Source organism: Protomyctophum parallelum, assembly GCF_964188405.1.
Source record: "Protomyctophum parallelum genome assembly, chromosome: 4".
NCBI lineage: Eukaryota > Metazoa > Chordata > Actinopteri > Myctophiformes > Myctophidae > Protomyctophum > Protomyctophum parallelum.
The window spans coordinates 17,447,555-17,466,706 of record NC_139700.1 but is presented as its reverse complement, the minus strand read 5'-3'; the positions used below and the strand labels follow the sequence as shown (position 1 = coordinate 17,466,706).

General features: G+C 43.6%; 1 protein-coding gene across 1 annotated transcript; it reads left to right on the top strand.

Moving 5' to 3' along the window:
• Positions 1-4,050: 4,050 nt before the first annotated feature.
• Positions 4,051-18,537, top strand: LOC310857087 (uncharacterized protein; the record flags this gene model as incomplete). The annotated part of the gene is made up of 14 exons (XM_083762700.1): positions 4,051-4,099; positions 7,219-7,433; positions 9,052-9,108; positions 9,528-9,620; positions 10,788-10,874; positions 11,070-11,180; positions 11,977-12,150; positions 12,418-12,508; positions 12,584-12,690; positions 13,415-13,615; positions 14,136-14,267; positions 14,660-14,738; positions 14,889-15,079; positions 17,656-18,537. The coding sequence occupies 14 exons, from the start codon at positions 4,051-4,053 to the stop codon at positions 18,535-18,537; spliced, it is 2,469 nt and encodes an 822-aa protein (XP_083618826.1).
• Between the last annotated feature and the right edge of the window lie 615 nt (positions 18,538-19,152).

Genomic DNA, 19,152 nt, shown 5'->3' with positions numbered 1-19,152 from the left:
TTAGTAAGCTGGCTAATCTGCCCCTAGATCTGGCCCAGACATGGGATAAAATACAATGTATCACTCTGCCACCAAATTGTGAAATGCCCCACCAACAGCCATTAAAAGTCTTGATTCCCCATCCACTTTTAAAACCGACCTAAAAATATGGCTGTCCTCAAATTATACGGTCCCCTATTGTCTTTCTTGCCCCAGAGAGTCATCGCTTGGAAAGGAGCCAGCTTAGGGCATCTGTTTAGGATGCCTCTCGGGCATCTCCCTAGGGAGGTCCTCGAGGCACATCCCACTGGGAGGAGACCCCGGGGCAGACCAAGTCTGCCTCCACGACCCGACTACGGATAAGCGGGTTGAAGACGGATGCATGGATGAAGCCAATACTTTTGTACTTTTACTTAAGCACTGTAATGTAATGTATTGTATATCTTTTATTAATATATATTTTTTATCCCACGATTTTGTAACCCATTTTTCACCCCTGTGTCAATCATCTAATGTGATCCTGGGCTCTACACACCCTCCACCAACCTAGTCCCCATATATGGGGGACAAGGGGAGAGCAACGGACTTGAACTATGCTTCCTTCATGCCTGAGTGTCCAAGTTGCTCCTTTACACCTGACAGGGGGGAGTTTCCCTGGTTGGACGTAGCGCGTGGAAGGAACACGTTATTCCAACCAGTTCCTTTCCCCTCCATCAGGCGCCCCGGCTGGCCAGGGGGAGGCAGTTTAGTGACCAGGATTACTGCATGTTTTTTGTGAGGGTACCTACCCTAGGGGACACGGGGAGAACATGCAAACTCCACACAGAAAGGCCCTTTCGCCAACCCCGCCTTCGGGTATGGGCACTGATGACACGGAGGAGGAAACACGCCGCCAGCGTCCCGAGCGGGAATCGAACCCAGGACCTTCTAGCTGTGAGGTGACAGCACTACCAACTGTGCCACCATGCCCTCAGTATATTGTATATCTTGATGAATTGAGTGGAAAGGACTACAATGGAAACAAGCCCGCTTTCTGTGTTATATCCCTTTATCATAGCTTCTGTAAACTGTAAGGCTGTACTGTTTCCTAAACTTGTTAGTCAATCAATCAATCAATCAATCCTGTTTTGACAGGATGTGACCATCAGATGTCAGTAAAGAGAAAACATTTGTTGCAATATCTCTCTGCTTTGAAATAATGCCCTCTTCAAAAGAACCAAGTGATGACCGTGAACAGTTGGATGTTAGCCATTGGTAAATGGTCTTCATTTCTATAGCACCTTTATCCAATAGCACTATAGCATGTTGGCACAAATGGAAGGATGCTTATTACTTACTTCAAAGATTGCAATATTGTCTCTTTTGAAATATCCTCTACCATAAATGTTCTCAGGGACACAGATGGGTGTTTTATCTGATCTGTTCCTTGGGGCAGTAAACCATGTCTGGTTTCTCAACAACAATTTGACCTCTGCTCTCCTGACACCATAGGACTTGGTCACAGGTCTGCACCAGGTCAGGTCAGACATGCCTTTGTCACCTTATCCGTGAAGATGTGCAGACTCACTCCTCCTGCACTCTAGCTGTGCGTGAGTGAGTGAGTTTAGTTAGAGGATGTGGGTTAATCTACAGAAGCTGGTCAGTGGATGTTTGATAACTGATCCCTTGGCAGGTCCTAATACAGTGGTTATTATAATACACACGTGTGATACAAGATATCAAAAGTTGAACATTATCAAAGCTCAAAATAGTACCACTTATAAGTGGTACTATTTTGCTCCTGAAATGAGCTGCTATTATAACAGCAGCTCATTTCAGGAACACCAGAAATTGAGTCAGAGTCGAGAAATGAGAATGGCTGAGGAATGGTTCCTGCCAGTCAAGTGTCTCAACCCAGGCTTCTCTGTTGGTGTAACATCTGACCTCCCTCCCTGCTATCAACTCTGTTCCTCCTTCATAAATAATCCTGTTGCCACTCTTGACACTCTGTACTGATGCAGCAGGTAAACCCCACCCTCAGGCTTTAGCTTCTGAGCTGACAATTATCCCCTGACCCGAACTAAGCTGCTGGCTGCTTTTTTAGATGTGCAAACGTGTGGTATGGGGGGGGGGGGGGGGGGTCAGTGACTCAGTGTGCTTTCATGCCTGTCTGACTGCAGTGTGTTGTGATTATTAGTGCAGTCCATGATTGTTTATTATTTCATTTATTTGTGTTTCATGTATTTGTATCCGGTACTAATTGAGGGGTTATACTTAGGGCTGTGTGTGTGTCTCATGTGTGGCTTAGGTATCTTTAGCTTGAATGCTGGTTCTACTTCCTATCTGGGTAGGTACATCGTCTGGTTCCACTACCTATCTGGGTAGGTACATCGTCTGGTTCCACTACCTATCTGGGTAGGTACATTGGGAATCATGGACATTCTGCTGAGGATTTGACACCAACAGGTCAGTTGTTCTGTGTTGCCCCTGGGTGGGTACCTTTGCGTTTGTGTGCGTGCGTGCGTGTATAGTCTTGTAGTTTCTGTTTGCTCTCAAGTGAACGTGATTCATCTCTTTTGATGTGGCATACTGTAGTGTAGTTGTTGAAAGTGCCACCCTCCTTCACTACCCAAATCATTATTGCTGCTGCTCTACCCATTGTCAAGCTCTTTTTTTTCTACAAAATAACAGATCCACAAGCTCACAACACATCACACTGTAGATTGGCGTTTTTTTATGTCATGTGTTGCGGGAGGTGAGGTGGTGATGGAGTATGGGGTGTGTTTGTGGTTGAAAGGGCATGTTTAAAAGGAGCATGTAGGCCTACAGTCTATACTCAATAAGGGTGGACGGGTACAAACGTTTTAGTATCAAAATATTATTTGAGTACCAAGTACAACATTTTCTAATTTTCAGAAAATAGCAGATCTACAATACAAGCTCATAACAAGTCACATTGTAGATCGGCTGTGGTTACTGTAGGTTTTGAAAATTGCAATGTAACAAGTAACTAAAGCTGTCAAGTGCTGTAGTGGAGTAGAAGTAACAAAAATGGTAAGTAAAGTAAAAGTACATTGTACAGTGCATTGTAAGTACTTATTTACTTGAGTAAATGTACTTAGTTACTTTGCACAACTTTGACAGCATGAAACACACTGCGCTAATTGCTAGAGGGATATGGGTTGATGGTCACACCATTAGTGTGTATTGGGAAAAGCTGAACAAACTGTGAGGTCAGGTGGTCTGTTCAAAAAAGTTAAACACAGCAATGGAAGTCATAATATATCTCAACCTTTTAAAGTTTAAATGGAGTCTGTAAGTTAAAAGCATGCTGAAGCAACATGATTCCAAACAAGTGAAAGAAAAATGGGGTTTCAGTTGAAATAACATTGACTTTCCCATAGACTTTTTGGGGTGTTAAGTAAAATATTAAAAAAAAAAAACATTTCAAAGAGAAAAGTAGGAACGTATGTGTCCACAGTAAGCTGGAGAGAGAGAGAGAGAGAGAGAGAGAGAGAGGTGAAGGACTGTGTGAAGTATGATAGCACTGGTCTACTGGACCGCAGCTCAGAAGAGTGAAAGCCTGGGAGAAACCCACTTACAAGGGATTTAGAGGAATTATAGAGGAGTGCAGTGTGCGTGCATGCGTGAATGTCAGAGACAGAAAAGTGAGTGAGAGAGAAAGTATGTTGTTTGTGAACCTGAGAGAGAATAAGTTAAGAGAGAGATAGTGTGTGTGTGTGTGTGTGTGTGTGTGTGTGTGTGTGTGTGTGTGTGTGTGTGTGTGTGTGTGTGTGTGTGTGTGTGTGTGTGTGTGTGTGTGAGGGTGTGTGTGTGTGTGTGTGTGTGTGTGTGTGTGAACATATAGGAGGCTTAAGATTGCTCTAGTTAAAGTTATGTCATTGTGAATCACAGGTAGAAGTGAAATACCTGTTTAGCTGACAACCTCCTTTCTTCTCTATTTCAGCACGGCTCAGAGGAGCAGAGTGGATCCGTGTACAGGTGTTGTAGTACCCTACAGAGGGGCCCGGATCGATGGGCCTAGAGATGGCTGTCTCCGTACATACATCATCATGGAGGTTGTCTTTAGGCATGGTACTCTCCTCACTTGTCCTCAGTCCAAGTCTGCACACAGTCACAGGTAGGCCAATTTTACATCACATTCTTTCTAATACACGGTTTGATACACGGTTTGGAGTTCAGCACTGAGCCACAATAAATCATTATCACATCTCAATTGCTATGTATAGTGTCACGGGGCAACCCGTGCCCTATATATATATATACATAAAACTGCTCTCTATAACATGAAAGGACTAACGTTTTAAACTGATGGTTTGCTAATTGTCTCTCCTGCACTGCTGGTGGCATTTCCCTTGATTAGGAAGGGGCCAAGTGCTGTGCAGGGGAGGGGTGTTCTTCTTATGCTTTGAGTAACGTTCATTGAGTTTTCATGCTTATTTATATTGGTTTAACTGTAAGACATCTTTAGTATGTTTAGGTTACTTTTATACAATTGATTATTTATGGAATTATTTATTTATAAGTAGTTATTGAGAATTGTTAATTGATTCTGTCCTGTGGTAGGATCCACTCCTATTTAAGGGAGGCTGCAGGGACAGACTAGGGCTTTAACATGGGTAACAGTCCTGAGGGAGAGCTACAGGGCCTTGTTGAAGATAGTTCTCATCCTATTTGGTCTTGTTCAGTTGTGTATGCCTAAGTTTTTATTTCCATTGGTCTATTTCTGGCCAGTGTGTCATTTTGAACTTTTGATATGTGAATTATTGTCTTTGCACTGAAGAAAACTGTCTGGAGGTTGGTGGAGGAGTTTGGGGACAATAAAAACCCTTAACCTACATGTTCTGGCTGTTCGGGCAACTTTACATACAGTATATTTAAAAAATCACAGATGTGTTAAGTGAGGGGTGCTCTTATCATCATACATCATCACATTTTGGCCAATCACAATTACACACAAACACACAAAGCTGGGCATAGGAGTGCCCCTCAAAAAAGGGTTATGGAAACATCTCCAGAACCCAAGCCACTAAAACTTGCTGCTTAAGGTCCAGAACCAAATGGGAATATTGTGTGGTTGGAGGTATTCTCCCTACTCTGGCTGACAAGTTCAATAAAGTTATTTGAAGCAGATGATGCATTGGGCACTGGCGCTGCTATCTTTATAGGGTACTCACTTGCGTAAAGTGAGTGGCAAATCGAATGGCAAAGTGAGTTTAACATAGTTTAACCTCATTTAATGCAATCAGATAGGACTTTGGATGTATGGGCTGTTAAGGCCAGAAAGTGTTTTTCCACTCAGTAGGCATTCCTGCATAACTTCCTCACTGCATACCTATTGTAGCTGGCCATTGTTGCAATTACCTCTCTCCATCAGGAGAGGGAGACATTTCATGGCAATCTGCCCATTAGATTTGTATACATTTTTGGTCTAAAGGTTGCTCTAGACTAGAGTAGAAGAAAGAAAGGCCAATGGGTCATCAGTAGGATCACCAAATGCCATTGGTTCATCCTCCAGGAAGCATGCATGTGCTAGCTCGGTGAATTTCATGGTAATCTGCCCATTACATTTTGAGAGATAAAGGTCAGTGGGTCACAGAAATAACCTTTTTGAGATAAGTTGATTTGTACCAAAGTGGTGAACGGATCAACAGACTGACTGACTACTTTTAGCAGGGCTAAAAATCGTGAAATATAGAAGATCATTGGAACGGTTGTTCGCTTGGTGATACAAGCGTGAAATTTGGCATGAACATGCCTCTGGGTCACCTCTTTAACTTTTTTAACCGAGCCATCCAAGAATCCAATATGGCGGTGCTATTTCAAGATGGCCGCCACATCTAAATGTTAGCCTATGTCTACATTTCTTACAAATTTTAGGAAAAAAAATCACCATTATAGATGGATAGATAGATAGTTTTTATATTTCTTTGTTATTTTTTTTATATATTCTTTTAATTCTTTATATTATTTTTTTATTTTTTTGTTATTTTTGTTATTTTTCATACTGAAGTGGCTAGAGCCATATTGTGAGAGAATCTTTCACAAGGTTATACAAGCGTGAAATTTGGCATGAACATGCCTCTGGGTCACCTCTTTAACTTTTTTAACCGAGCCAGCGAAAAATCCAATATGGCGGTCATTTTTCAAGATGGCCGCCAAATAAAAAAGGCCTTTTGTGGCGGTTCTGGACAACCGTGGGTGCAGCCGACTCGAGACCGGGCACTGCACTCCCTGTGGGTGTGTGGAACGTGTGTGTCGAATTTGAAGTCGGTGGGGCGAACGGTTCTCGGGTTACGTGGATTACAGATGTACACACGCACACAAAAATCGTGAAATATAGAAGATCATTGGAACGGTTGTTCGCTTGGTGATACAAGCGTGAAATTTGGCATGAACATGCCTCTGGGTCACCTCTTTAACTTTTTTAACCGAGCCAGCGAAAAATCCAATATGGCGCCCCACCAACATCAAATTCGACACACACCAACAGTCATTAAGACATGTGAATCCCTTGACTCCTTCAAAACCGCTCTCAAAGGGCACCTACGGATGGCTGCAATTCGAAACTGGCCTCTGTAAAATCTGAATCCCCCCCACCCCCCCACCCCATTTCCCTCACTGTATATTGTATATTTTCCCAGTGCTTGTATATTTTCCCTTTTTTGCTTCCCATATGATGAATTCCTGTTCTGTTCTTTAGCTACATAGAAATGTCTATTTGTATGTCTCTAAATGGTTGTATGTCTTTAAATGTTTTGATGAATTGAACAATGTGGACCCTGTTGTAAACAAGTGTAATGCTTAATTGGGTCGTCCACTCACAGTTGACAGTCTTTGTATTGAGTTTGTGCTTAAAATGTACTGTAAATTCTACAAACTGTTAATAAATATTTCAATCAATCAATCAAAAACATTCCACACACCCACACGGAGTGCAGTGCCCAGTCTCGAGTCGGCCGCACCCACGGTTGTCCAGAACCACAAAAGGTTGTTTTTTTTTTGGCGGCCATCTTGAAAAATGACCGCCATTTTGGAATTTGCGTTGGCCCGGTTAAAAAAGTTAAAGAGGTGACCCAGAGGCATATTCATGCCAAATTTCACGCTTGTATCACAGAGTGAAAGGTTCTCTCACAATATGGCTGTTAGCCGCTGTTAGAGCATGTCTCCTCCTGTGTCACTGTATTTTGAATATGTCTCTGTGTCCGTCTGTCTGCTTGTGCACATGTGTGGGTGCAGGAATGTCTGGTTGGGGAGGGTGTTTGGGTGGCCAGGACGTGTTCGCAAACATCAAAGAGAACAGCCTTAAAGGAGAACTCATCGCTGAGCTCATCGATGACACTGCGTGGAATGGGGTTTTCTGGAATCTCACTGGAAAGGATGCTGATTGGTTCTTCCTTGATGGAAGAAGCCTCAGACTCAACACGTCATCAGAGAGGATCTTGGATCGAGAGGTATAAACAGAGGGCTGGGGCTATATGGCAATATACCTATTACCTAACCTGGTCAAGGCCCATTTTTGAGGGTTTGAGTGTTTGTCCTAACACGAACATTGAATGTCATTGACAATGAATGGCCAGTTTTGAGTGTTTGTGTAAACACAAACATTGCATAAACACAAATATTGAAGACGAACGTGAGGACGCAAATTCTCATTGGCCAGAATGAGATGATAAATGATGATGTATGATAAGAGCACCCCTCACTTCACACGGATGTGATTTTTGAGGGGCGCTGCCGCGCTAGCCCCTCCTATATAAGGCGTTTGTCCCCACACGTATCAATATTTGCCATTGACAATGAAAGGAGAAATTAGGTGAAATGTCCGCCAAATATGACGTAATTTGTGGCAACACAAACATTAAATGCCATTGACAATGAAGGCAAAATGTACGTCATATGTAGACGAGCAAATCGGCTAACCAATCACATAAATTCAGTTGTTCATGAGATGATGTATGATGATGTATAATGATAAGAGCGCCCCTCACTTCACACGGGTGTGATTCTTTATTTGGCATTTGAGCCACAGGCAACCATTTGATGAGATTTCTCAGACCCAAGACAACTTCATTGGGAATTCCTTATATGGTTAGGGCTGAGTCATAGTGACATGAGCGTGATGGTGTGGTCCTCCGGCCCAAGCTCCCATTAGCCAATTTTACTATAGGACGTAATTGTCGTAATAGGACAGTGAAATAGAGACAATACACATCAAGGACATAATAATGGGGATGAACCCACATTGGAACAGCGGTGGCCTAAGGGTTAGAGGAGCGCCCTTGTTGCCGAAAGGTTGCCGGTTCGATTCCCCGGACGGGCAGGAAAGATCTGGGTGGGGAAGTGATTGTCATCACTCACCCAACACCGCTGAAGTGCCCTTGAGCAAGGCACTGAACCCCCAACTGCTCCCCCTGGAGCTGCTTAGTGGCCAACAGTATAAGACTGTGGTTGTACTGGTCAGCTCCCAGGTTTTAATGTGTCTGTCTGTGTGTTTCTATGTGCAGGGCGTTGCTGAAAATGAGCACCTGTGCTCAGCTACTTCCCTGGGTAATTGTATGTTCATTGCAGTAACTGGTACTATTAATACGTTGTAAAATAGAAAGGTCTATGTACAGTATGTACCTAATGATAATTGACCAAAACCACTGGTTGAAAAAGAAAAATCACACTCGTGTGAGGTGAGTTATCATCATACAGCATCACGTTCCGTGCTCAGCCAATCAAATCATCACATTCCGTGGTGCAAAGCTGTGCATAGTAGGGGTTAGCGCCCCTACTATGCATTTTTCTTATTTTTTCTAGCTTACGCTCAATTATCAGCAGTAGTAATGCATACAGTACTCTGAACCTTCCATTTAGTGCAGAGTGAACACTGCCTCTCTCTAGCTGGCATCCGGTCCCATCCAGCTGTGTCATCTCAGGACAGCTGCTTAAAGGGTCAGCCAGATTAGTAACCTCTCTTTTCCCCATTTCCCTCTTTCTGTCTCCCTCATTCTCTCTCTCTCTCTCTGTCTCTCTGTCTGCCCATCTCTCTCTCTCTCTCTCTCTCTCCCTCCCTCTCTCTCTCAGACGGACGGTCCTGTCCTAATGGCAGATCTGTCATGCTATGAGGAGGACATACTTCAGGTATGGACGGGGTCCATCCTATAGGGATGTTAATTGTAAGAAATTCTTCAATTAAAAATATTTTTATCAATTTGAAAACTTGAAATGAGACATTCTGCACAATGACTACTTTTACTTTTGGTACTGAAGTACATTTTGATGCCAATACTTTTGTACTTTTATACTTTATTCCTATATTGCAGTATTTAAACTTTTACTTAAGTCAAACATGTGAGTACTTTTTCCACCACTGTTCTCTTTTTGTGTGTGTACAGAGTGTGCACAGGATCATGTTTATTTGTATGCGCGTGTGTGTGTGTGTGTGTGTGTGTGTGTGTGTGTGTGTGTGTGTGTGTGTGTGTGTGTGTGTGTGTGTGTGTGTGTGTGTGTGTGTGCGTGTGTGTGTGTGTGTGTGTGTGTGTGCGTGTGTGTGTATACAGAGTGTGTACAGGATCATGGTGGAGATTCTTGATGAAAATGACAATGTACCCGTGTTTCCAGAGGACACTGTCCAGTCTCTTATTATCAGTGAAGTAAGAACATACACACAGCCTAGTATTGGTACACACTAGGGGTGTGCCAATATATCCATATTGTGATATATCGGGATACTTCCTCACGCGATAGAAAATCAATACACTGTTACAGATATCGTGATACATTGTTGATGAAATAAAATGGGCCCAACTTTACAATACATACAAGTTGGTGGTGAATACCTGAAATCGGTCCAGGTTCATTGCATGTTATAGTCAGCAGATGAATGTGTCCATCTTATTTTAGTTGTCAATTACATTTTCACTACATATTTTAGTGATGGATTGATTAGTTAGTATACTAGTATTACCCATTGTTGTGGACAGACAAATTGTGGACAAGTTGCAAAGTTGCAGTATCAGTGTTTTACTGTTTGGAGGAGGCAAGTTTCATGTACTTATTGGCCAGTTTGTGATACAAAAAATCTAATCACTTCATTTTCATTTTCAGAACAGATATTATGATTGCGACTGAAGGTCGCACACTTAGGCAAACGTGCAGTGATGCTGTAACGCTAACTCAAGCCTGTTACAGGCTCCTGTCACATCACACACACACATGTGAGCGTGTGAGTGCACGCACGCACACACACACACACACACACACACACACACACACACACACACACACACACACACACACACGTAATTAATTTGATCTGTGTTGGACATTTGTTTTGCTGCTAACAAACGTCCTCCTGCTGCTTAACGACCACAAATAGTGTCTGTGACTCTGTGTAACTTTGCATCTTTGTATCTTTTGCATCTGCCCGTGTGGGCAGCATAACATTGTGGAGTAGAAACGTCCGTATCGCCTGTCCGTATTTTGGAAGGTCGTGATGGCGTTGAAATGCCTGATTTGTACTGAAAATAGCAGATACAAGCTGCGACACGTTGTGATCTTGTAGATCAGCTATTTTCAACATAAAAATGATTGTCTTTAAGTTCTACTGGATTTCTTCTCCGCTAGTCCCTCCTAGTTATTATTTGTTGACGAAATTGTCAATATATTTAGTCTAAGTTTTAGTCATTAGTTTTTAGTTTTCGTCAGTGAAAAAGGTAGTCGACAAACACAAGTGACAAAATCAACACTGATCCGATAGTAGTCGATGTACAGTATATCCCTGCCTAGATGTCTGTCTGCTTAATTGTTTATCTCACCAGCTAACTCCTGTGGACACTGTAGTATTTACTCTCAAGGCCATGGATGCAGATGATGACAGTATCATATACTCCATTGACCAGACATCAGTAAGTTCTATATTTACAGTCATTTACATTTACTTGACCTCAAAAGATTTAAGATCAGTGCATCACTGTACAGTATATCTCTCTCTTTGTGTGTGTGTGTGTGTGTGTGTGTGTGTGTGTGTGTGTGTGTGTGTGTGTGTGTGTGTGTGTGTGTGTGTGTGTGTGTGTGTGTGTGTGTGTGTGTGTGTGTTGCAGCCTGATGCCCAGTACTTCAAGGTGGAGCTTCCTAACAGTGGAGAGGTGATGCTGTCTAAACCTCTGGACTTTGAGACTCAGACCCAGCTTGTAATCACCATTCATGCTTCGGTGAGCCTTATATATTTTTATTCTTGATCACATAATATGTGTGACAGTACAGTATATTATACTGTACTGTCACATCCAGAGTTCTAATTTAACTCTGAGAGTACAGGAAAAAGTGGTAACCAACATTTGTATTTGTACACTCAAAATTACAATAGATGAACAATTTACTTTGCACAATTTAACATAATTTGATGCTAGAATCCACCTTCATTTAGTGGTGAGCAATATATTGAACTCACCAATGTGATGTACTGTATACATTTTAATGAACAATATGTAATTTCAAATGTCACTATTGTCATATACTGTAGATAACATCCTGAAAGGTTATTGACATCCTATAGCTTGTAACCATGGTAAAGCAAGGCATTCCAGTGGCCGTCATACTGCACAACAATGGCCCCTTTTCCATCAAAAGAACTTTGGTTCTAGAACTGATTCCGTTATAGATTCTTGGAACCTTTGGTGCTTTCACCAAGGAACTGCCTGATGGAGGGGAAAGGAACTGGTCGGAATAACGTGCTCCTTCCACGGGCTACGTCCGGCCGGGGAAACTACACCCTGTCGGGGGAAAAGAAGCAGCTTGGACTCCTCATGCATAGAAGGAAGCATGAGGTCAGTCTGCTGCCCTCCCCAGGTTGGCAGAGGAAGTGTAGCGCCCAGGATTACATTAGATAATTGCCACTGTGTGAAAAATATGGGTTGCAAAAATCGTGGGATGAAAAAAGAAGAAAAGAAAACCACTGGCATAAAGAATAGAACAAATAATAAAAGTCTGCATTGTCCACTAATCCAGGAGATGAGCACTGCAGAGCACTTCAACACCAGCACCACCATCACCATTACAGTCCTGGATGCAGATGACCAGTACCCCCAGTTTCTGCCCTGTACAGTACATTACCAGGAGCAGTCTAATAATCACATCTGCACCAACCCTGTGTACACAGCCAACGCTACAGAGGGCCAAGAGGTCAGTGTTTATAAAATGCTTGTTCATAAGTCAGTAGTACCCATTTATGACTGCGGCCGATTCTAAAAACGCCTTCTAAATACTGACCTGAAGTTTTCTGAAAAACGTATTTAAAAATTACCAAAATGTTATATTGCTATGTACTGTACATAGCAACAAGAACCCGAAAAGGGGTTCCTGTCCTGAAGGGTGAAAAGTGGGTTCCCATCTTGAATGGGGTTAAGGTGATGTGTGAGAAGTTTGTTTGAACTGTGTCTTCTGCTAAAGGACATCGTTCTGGACTTCTCTCCTGGTCCCATTCATGCTGTGGATGGAGACAAAGGCCTCAACACCCCACTCAGCTATACCATCCTCTCAGGTATACCTCACACAATGCATATTATGCAAATGCACACTGTGTACGGTACACGCATGTAACATATCGATGCTGTAGGGGCCGATGACGGACGGTTCCTGATGGACAGACGGACGGGGGAGGTGAGATTGATCTGGGCGGTGAAGGACAGACTCACCATTCCAGCCTTCCATCTGCAGGTCATGGTGAGACTCACACTGTCAGCAGCATTGCTTATAGGTGTGACAAATGCAGTGGTGTGTGGGGTGCTGCTATTGTGCATGTTGGCTCACTGGCTGGCTGACTCGGCCTGGCTGCTATTGTGCATGTTGGCTCACTGGAAACACTCTGCTACACCAGAGGGTCTCAAAAGTGTCCTTGGGTGGGTTCCAAATGGCCCCGTACGGATGTGTAACTGTGATAGTGTAGAAATAGAACCAAATGGACCTTTAGTTATGGGGGTCCTTGAAATTTTAAAGTTTGAAAATAATACCACTGTACACTACATGGAACATGGATCCTATTGGTTCAAGTGAAGGAAGGGAAACGGCCCAGAAGTAGGAAGAGTTATTTTGTGTGCCATTATTTGGGAACTGCATGCCAATTATGATTCGCTGCTTCCTTCCTCATTCCCGCAGCTCACACCCATAGAGTATTAAAAGGATAGAGACTGATCTGGCGCGAAGCTCCGCCCCCTCCGCTATTCATGTCAGTGGAAGTTGCTCAGTGGCGTTTTGAAGCACCCGGAAGGCTGCCGGAAGGGCCGTCTATTTCCGCATTTTTTTTCGCTGATTCAGCATTTGGGCACCAAATTTTAGTGCCCAAATGCGGAAGTGCAGCTGGGCTTGGAGTGCCTAGTGCCTTGGAGTGCCTAGCTGGCCCCTTGCTCACACCCCATTCTCTCTCTCCCTTTTATGATCTCTTCGCCAGGTATACCAGGATGATGACCCCAGGAAGTACACTGTCACCACTGTGATGATCCGCGTGTTGGCAGCAAACCACTTCCTGCCAGAGTTTGAAGCGACCGAGTACCACGGCTTTGTAGAGGAGGGCAAGAGTCTGGCCTGCCTGGTCAACACGTATGGCAGCAGAGTGCTGATGCTACGTGCACACGACCCAGACTTTATGCATGTATGGACTCATATTACAGGCACAGACATGCATATGCAAATGTCTCATATCATATCTCTGCTGTTGGGAAGAAACCACTTAACTCCAATAGTGCAATACTGCCTCATCAAAGTTGGTACTGTGAATTATATATTGTCAATTACTTGCATGAGAGCGGGAGAGGTGGTGGAGTTAGTTGCTTTAGCATACAGTTTGAGGGTGCAATGGAGCTAAGAGCTTTTGTCCGAAGAACTCTTTAATACCTTTCTTTGTTTATTTTTTTTAAACCAATACACAGACGTAAAGGGTGTTCAATAGCACTGATTTATGAAACAAAATCAAAAACCTCAAAAATGAATTAAGTGGTTTCCTCCCGACAGCAATGATTATGCAAATGTATCATATCATTAGTGTATAGTACAGTGTACAGTGGTGGAAATAGTACTCAAGAGTACTCAGTACACAGTATAGTATTAGTATTGATTTACTTTGCTCTTGCCCATAACTACTTTCTTTCTTTCTTTATCCTACTTATTGGCAGGGATTCAATCCCATGATTGACTTCAGCTTCAGTCCAGCGTCCAACCACACAGCCTTCTACCAGGTCACACCACAGGGACTTGTGATTGCCAAGGCCAATCAGCTTAGAGCTAAACAGAAACACCTTCTAGAGGTGAGTCCTTAGAGATATATAACTCTATGGGTGAGTCTCACAGTAGTCTCACTATAGCCAGACGATTGGATACATTGCTTCCCAAACTTTTAAGGTGGAGACCCAAAAGAGAGATTAGACTCTTTTTTGGGGCGTTTTTGCCTGTATTGATATTTATAGTAGCTTGACAGGACCCCGCGCCACACTGCCATGCTGGATTACCAACCAAGGTGCCTGGACCGCTAAACTGGCCCAGGCCGAGAGATTAGACTTTTGCCCGGGACCCAAACTAGTGAAAATAGCCGATTGTTTTTAATGGAACTTCACCTGATAAAAGATAAAAAATATATGAGACTTGATGACGTTGATGATGATGATGATGATGATGATAATGATAATATGGTATCATACAGGTAAAGGCTGTAGACAAGGAGTCGGGGGATGCCACTTACGCTACGATAATGGTGGAAGTTTTGCCTGAAGGACAATTAAGTAAAGCATGCATTGTGAACACACACAAACACACACACACACACACATACACACTTGTAAGCTTAGTTACAATCATATTATGATGAACTCTCTAAATATAAACGTTTGTGCGTGCGTGTGTGTGTGTGTGTGTGTGTGCGTGCGTTGCAGTCCCTTATGGCCCATATGGCGAGGAGCGTCTCAACGGCTGCACGGTGGGCAAGGCTCTGACTCTGTGTGTGTTCTTCATGAGCATACTGGGCTGTGTGCTGCGTGCCATGTCCTGGGGACTGAAGAAACACAAAGGACTCAAGGACCCCCTGGAGAGGGGCAGTGTGGCCCAAGGGAAACACCCCAACGTGGTGAGAGATGACTACACTCGTTTTAAAACCTATATACAGGTATATTCAAAGATTTGTTTTCACAAATTTAAAAAAATAGCAGATCTACAAACTCATAGTGCCGCGCTATGAGCTTGTAAATCTGCTATTTTTCAACAGCTAAAGTTTACAATAATGGTTAAAGTGGTTAAAAGCTAAGGTCTATAGAGCACCGAAGCCCTCACTTTCAGTAGAGGGCGCCAGTAGGCCTACGTACAGGTTCATGTATTTTTTGAGTGGTGCAACCACTCCCTTACTGAGTTATGTATGTGGGTGGCTGGCTGGCTGGCTGGCTGGCTGGGTGGGTGCCTGCCTGGCTGGGTATGAGCACGAAAACAGCATGGTTGTTTTTCACCACCTGTGCGCAACCTAACACACATGCACATATTAACTGTATATATGATGATTTCGGGTGTGCCAGGACAGTACAGTACGAGGGTACAGTAGAGGGACCAGCACACGGTAACTGTCATTTCTCAACCGTTTCGGACGCGGGTCGGCTCGCCGGAACTGGGGAGGCACCCTGGGTGCGTTCCTGTCAGGGGGGTGGCTGTGCGTCGTTAATGAAAACAATTAATTAATTTGGCCGCAAAAGCCTTGAAACTACATATGAAAGCAATGTCGCTGCTAATATACGTCACGCCCAGCTGTCAACACATTAGCCAAATCCCAAAATCTCGGCCACTCGCTCACTCGGGGTCATTCCAGCTTGACCCGGAAATGGTTAACGTTCCAATTGTTAATGTGCTTCATTGAGGAGGCGGGAGGAGCCGAGTGGGCTCTCCGAGACCGCATAGAGCGAGTGTACATCAGGTGCAGGCTCGGTGGGGTATTTTGTCTCCTCGCGGCGAATTTCCGCATCACGTGTAAATGTTTTTTTCCTTCTCCAGTGACATAAATCCGCCTCCTCCACATGTGGCACAGAAAACACTGCTTGAAACCGATACTATGCATCCCCCCACCCCCCATCCACTAACTGCCGGCCGCTGCGGCTGAGTCGCTGACCCAACACACATATACACGCACACACATTAAACTTAAAAGCTTTGCTGTTTGTTGAAGAGACACATTTTCGCTGAATGAATAGAGCTTCAGAATGATAAAGTAGCCTATCTATGTGAAAGTGAAAGGACCACAACAAGCCACTGGCTTTATTGCGTTGTGTGATATAAGAATAATAAAAGTAGGCTATATAAATTAGGCTATATTGTGCACACCTCAAAAGCTATAGTTAATTTCTCTCTGTGCATGCCTGAATGCAGACTGCTATGAATGACGGTGACAAAAATGGCTATTGCGTTCCTAAGATTCCTCGTTGACGGTGACTCCACGAAACATTAAATATCAATATACTGTATATATTTTTTATACATGTCAGTTTATGTTGTGCGACGGGCAGCTGCAGCCACCCTGCCTACCCGGAAATGTAGTCTCTGGGTTGTTTGACTCGTTTCTAGCGCTTATTGTGTTACTCTTTGGGTATATTTGTACATTTCCACCTTCAGTCGATGCTTCATATCCATGAGTGAAAAGGCCGTGATGATCGGTTTATTTTTCAAACACAGTTCTTATGTGAAGAGATCTAAAATCCCCCTATGGGGATTTCAATGCAAATCAAAAGTAAACGAACGTGTTGACTGGCGCCCTCTACTGACAGTGACGTTCGGTGCTCTATAAAGGTTTCATTTGGGCATTTTATACCTATTATGGATAGGACAGTAGGCTGACAGGAAATGGGGAGAGAGAGAGAGATGGGGAGTGACACGCAGCAAAGGCTACGCTGTCAGGCTACAGCATAGACTAGATGCCTGCCGGTCCTCTGTGTAACCTTTTAACAACAACTTACAACTATATAGCATATTATGTCCCACAAAATTATAAAGTTGTTTAAGCGATAACAATCATCTGCTTGACTGCAGCTTGACTGTATTACTATGTATAGGGGAGACAATGAGTTTCATCATGGCATTTGCCAAGGCAGAACTGCCAGTCAATGCGAAGACTGGCTAATCACAGCTCGTCCTCTCCAGAAATGCTTGCAGAGACTCTTGGGTAATGAAGTCAAAGGCATTGGCTGCCATGTTATTTGTGTCCAAAGTGGCCACTGATATGGTACCCCAAACTAAGTTTGGGGTACACACAAAATCTCTCACTTGTGTTGCTAATATCTTTCTAAATTTCTGCTCCTACAGAGCCTACGGTGCTTCCAAAGGGTGAGTTATTCATCTAGCACTTTTGTTTTTTTATTTAACTAAATGTATTAATTTATTTTAAAATAAAAATATGAAAAACGAAATTGAGAAAACAGTCCCGTCCCCCGTCCCCCTCACGCATTAGAAGGATAATATCAGTCACCAGAAGTAAGAACATGTGCTTTGTGTGTTCAGAAGCCACTACCTATCAAAATATGTTAAATAAGTATGTTTCCTCTTATTGGAAACCTTATACAGGTATGTCCAAAACTGTTACTTTTCAGGAAATGGAAAAAGGACTGATACTGTTATGCACCTGTTGTCCTTTTTCTAAATGCTTGTTTAATGCTTAGCGTCCCTCCCCAGCTGAATCATCATGGCGGCTTGCCCCAGATGGAAGAGGTCGACACTGAGGACCTTGGAACCTATAATCCTTCCTTCACGTTGCAGGAAAAACCTGCCTCCTACCACTGCACAGACCTGCCTCCCTGCAGGGGCCCTACTCCACCCGGCATGACCGCTGCTGTGCCCAACACCAACTACAAAATCTACTCAGAGGGTTTTTGCAGCCCTGTTAGTATTAACAATCTTTCTCCGCCAATTAAATGCTCCGCTAACTTGCCCGCAATCCACCCCACCGTTGTGGATGTGAGCTTCATAGATATGGCTCGAAACGCGGCTCCGCCGAAAGAGAGACGTGGCTCACAAAGCCCACTGCCTGACACAGAGCAGGATCCTGCAGAGGAGGCATCCGAAAGTCCTCCGCCACATGATGCCACCCCTATGCAATCCAACGTCACCCACCCTACGAATTCACAAGCGATGCCAGCCGGTAGCAGCCAAGGCCCTTCCAGTCATGCCATGGCAGGCGAGGAGGCCTTGCACTCCCCACCCTACCCAAATCAGACCAGCACTCCCCCACCGAGCCCGACGCATGCACGTCCCCCAAAACAGGCCAGGCTGGACATGGAGTGCACGGCCGCCACCTTATCGTCAGAGGTGCTCGGTCAGGTAGAAGATCACCCCTCCTCAAGCTCATCTGGGCATCCAGGTGGGGCACCAGCCGTTCAGTCTTCAGAGAGTGCGAACGTGGGCAGCACCACCCAGGACAGACCACATGGGGCCGGCGGGGAGGTAGATGACGCAGGTCTCCTGGGCGATGACGATGATGAATTGGAGCCCGACGAGGAAGAGCTGTTGAGGGTGCTCGAACGTTTACATCCCATGTTTATCACCATTAGGAAGTGATGTCACTGGGATCAGGATGGTGCAGGCACTGAGTGATGCAGCGCAAAGGAAGTAAAGGAAGATGTTGGAAGTGCACGTACACATGCAGTATACAACAGTTTATAATCAAAAAGATCAAGAATAGTAGGCAAGCACACGCGCACACACACGGCGGAAAGTAACTAAGTACATTTACTTAATTGTGAATACTGACTTTACTCAAGTATTTACATCTTTCAATACTTTGAATACGTTTTTCTTTATGTTTGAAAGTTCAAATAATGAGTATAAGTAGAATTTGATGCTACTACTTTCCTCCTTCAAGTACATTAATGTAGGTATTTTACTTGTTGTAATAGAGTACTTCTACATTGCTGCCACTTTTCTTTAAGTAAGAAATCAGAGTAATTGTAACTTCACTCAAGTACTGTATATTACCTACATGAACAGAATAAAATGCTGTTTGGCCATTCATGGCACAAACTTGTATAGGCAGTAGCACAAATGAACTTGGTTGTACAGTAGTTATAAACCCACAACCTGTAATTCATATTTTTTATCATATTTACCAAGAATATATGATCTATACTTTTCAAGAAAATAACATCAAGATAATTGAAAAGCTTAGCTCAATTG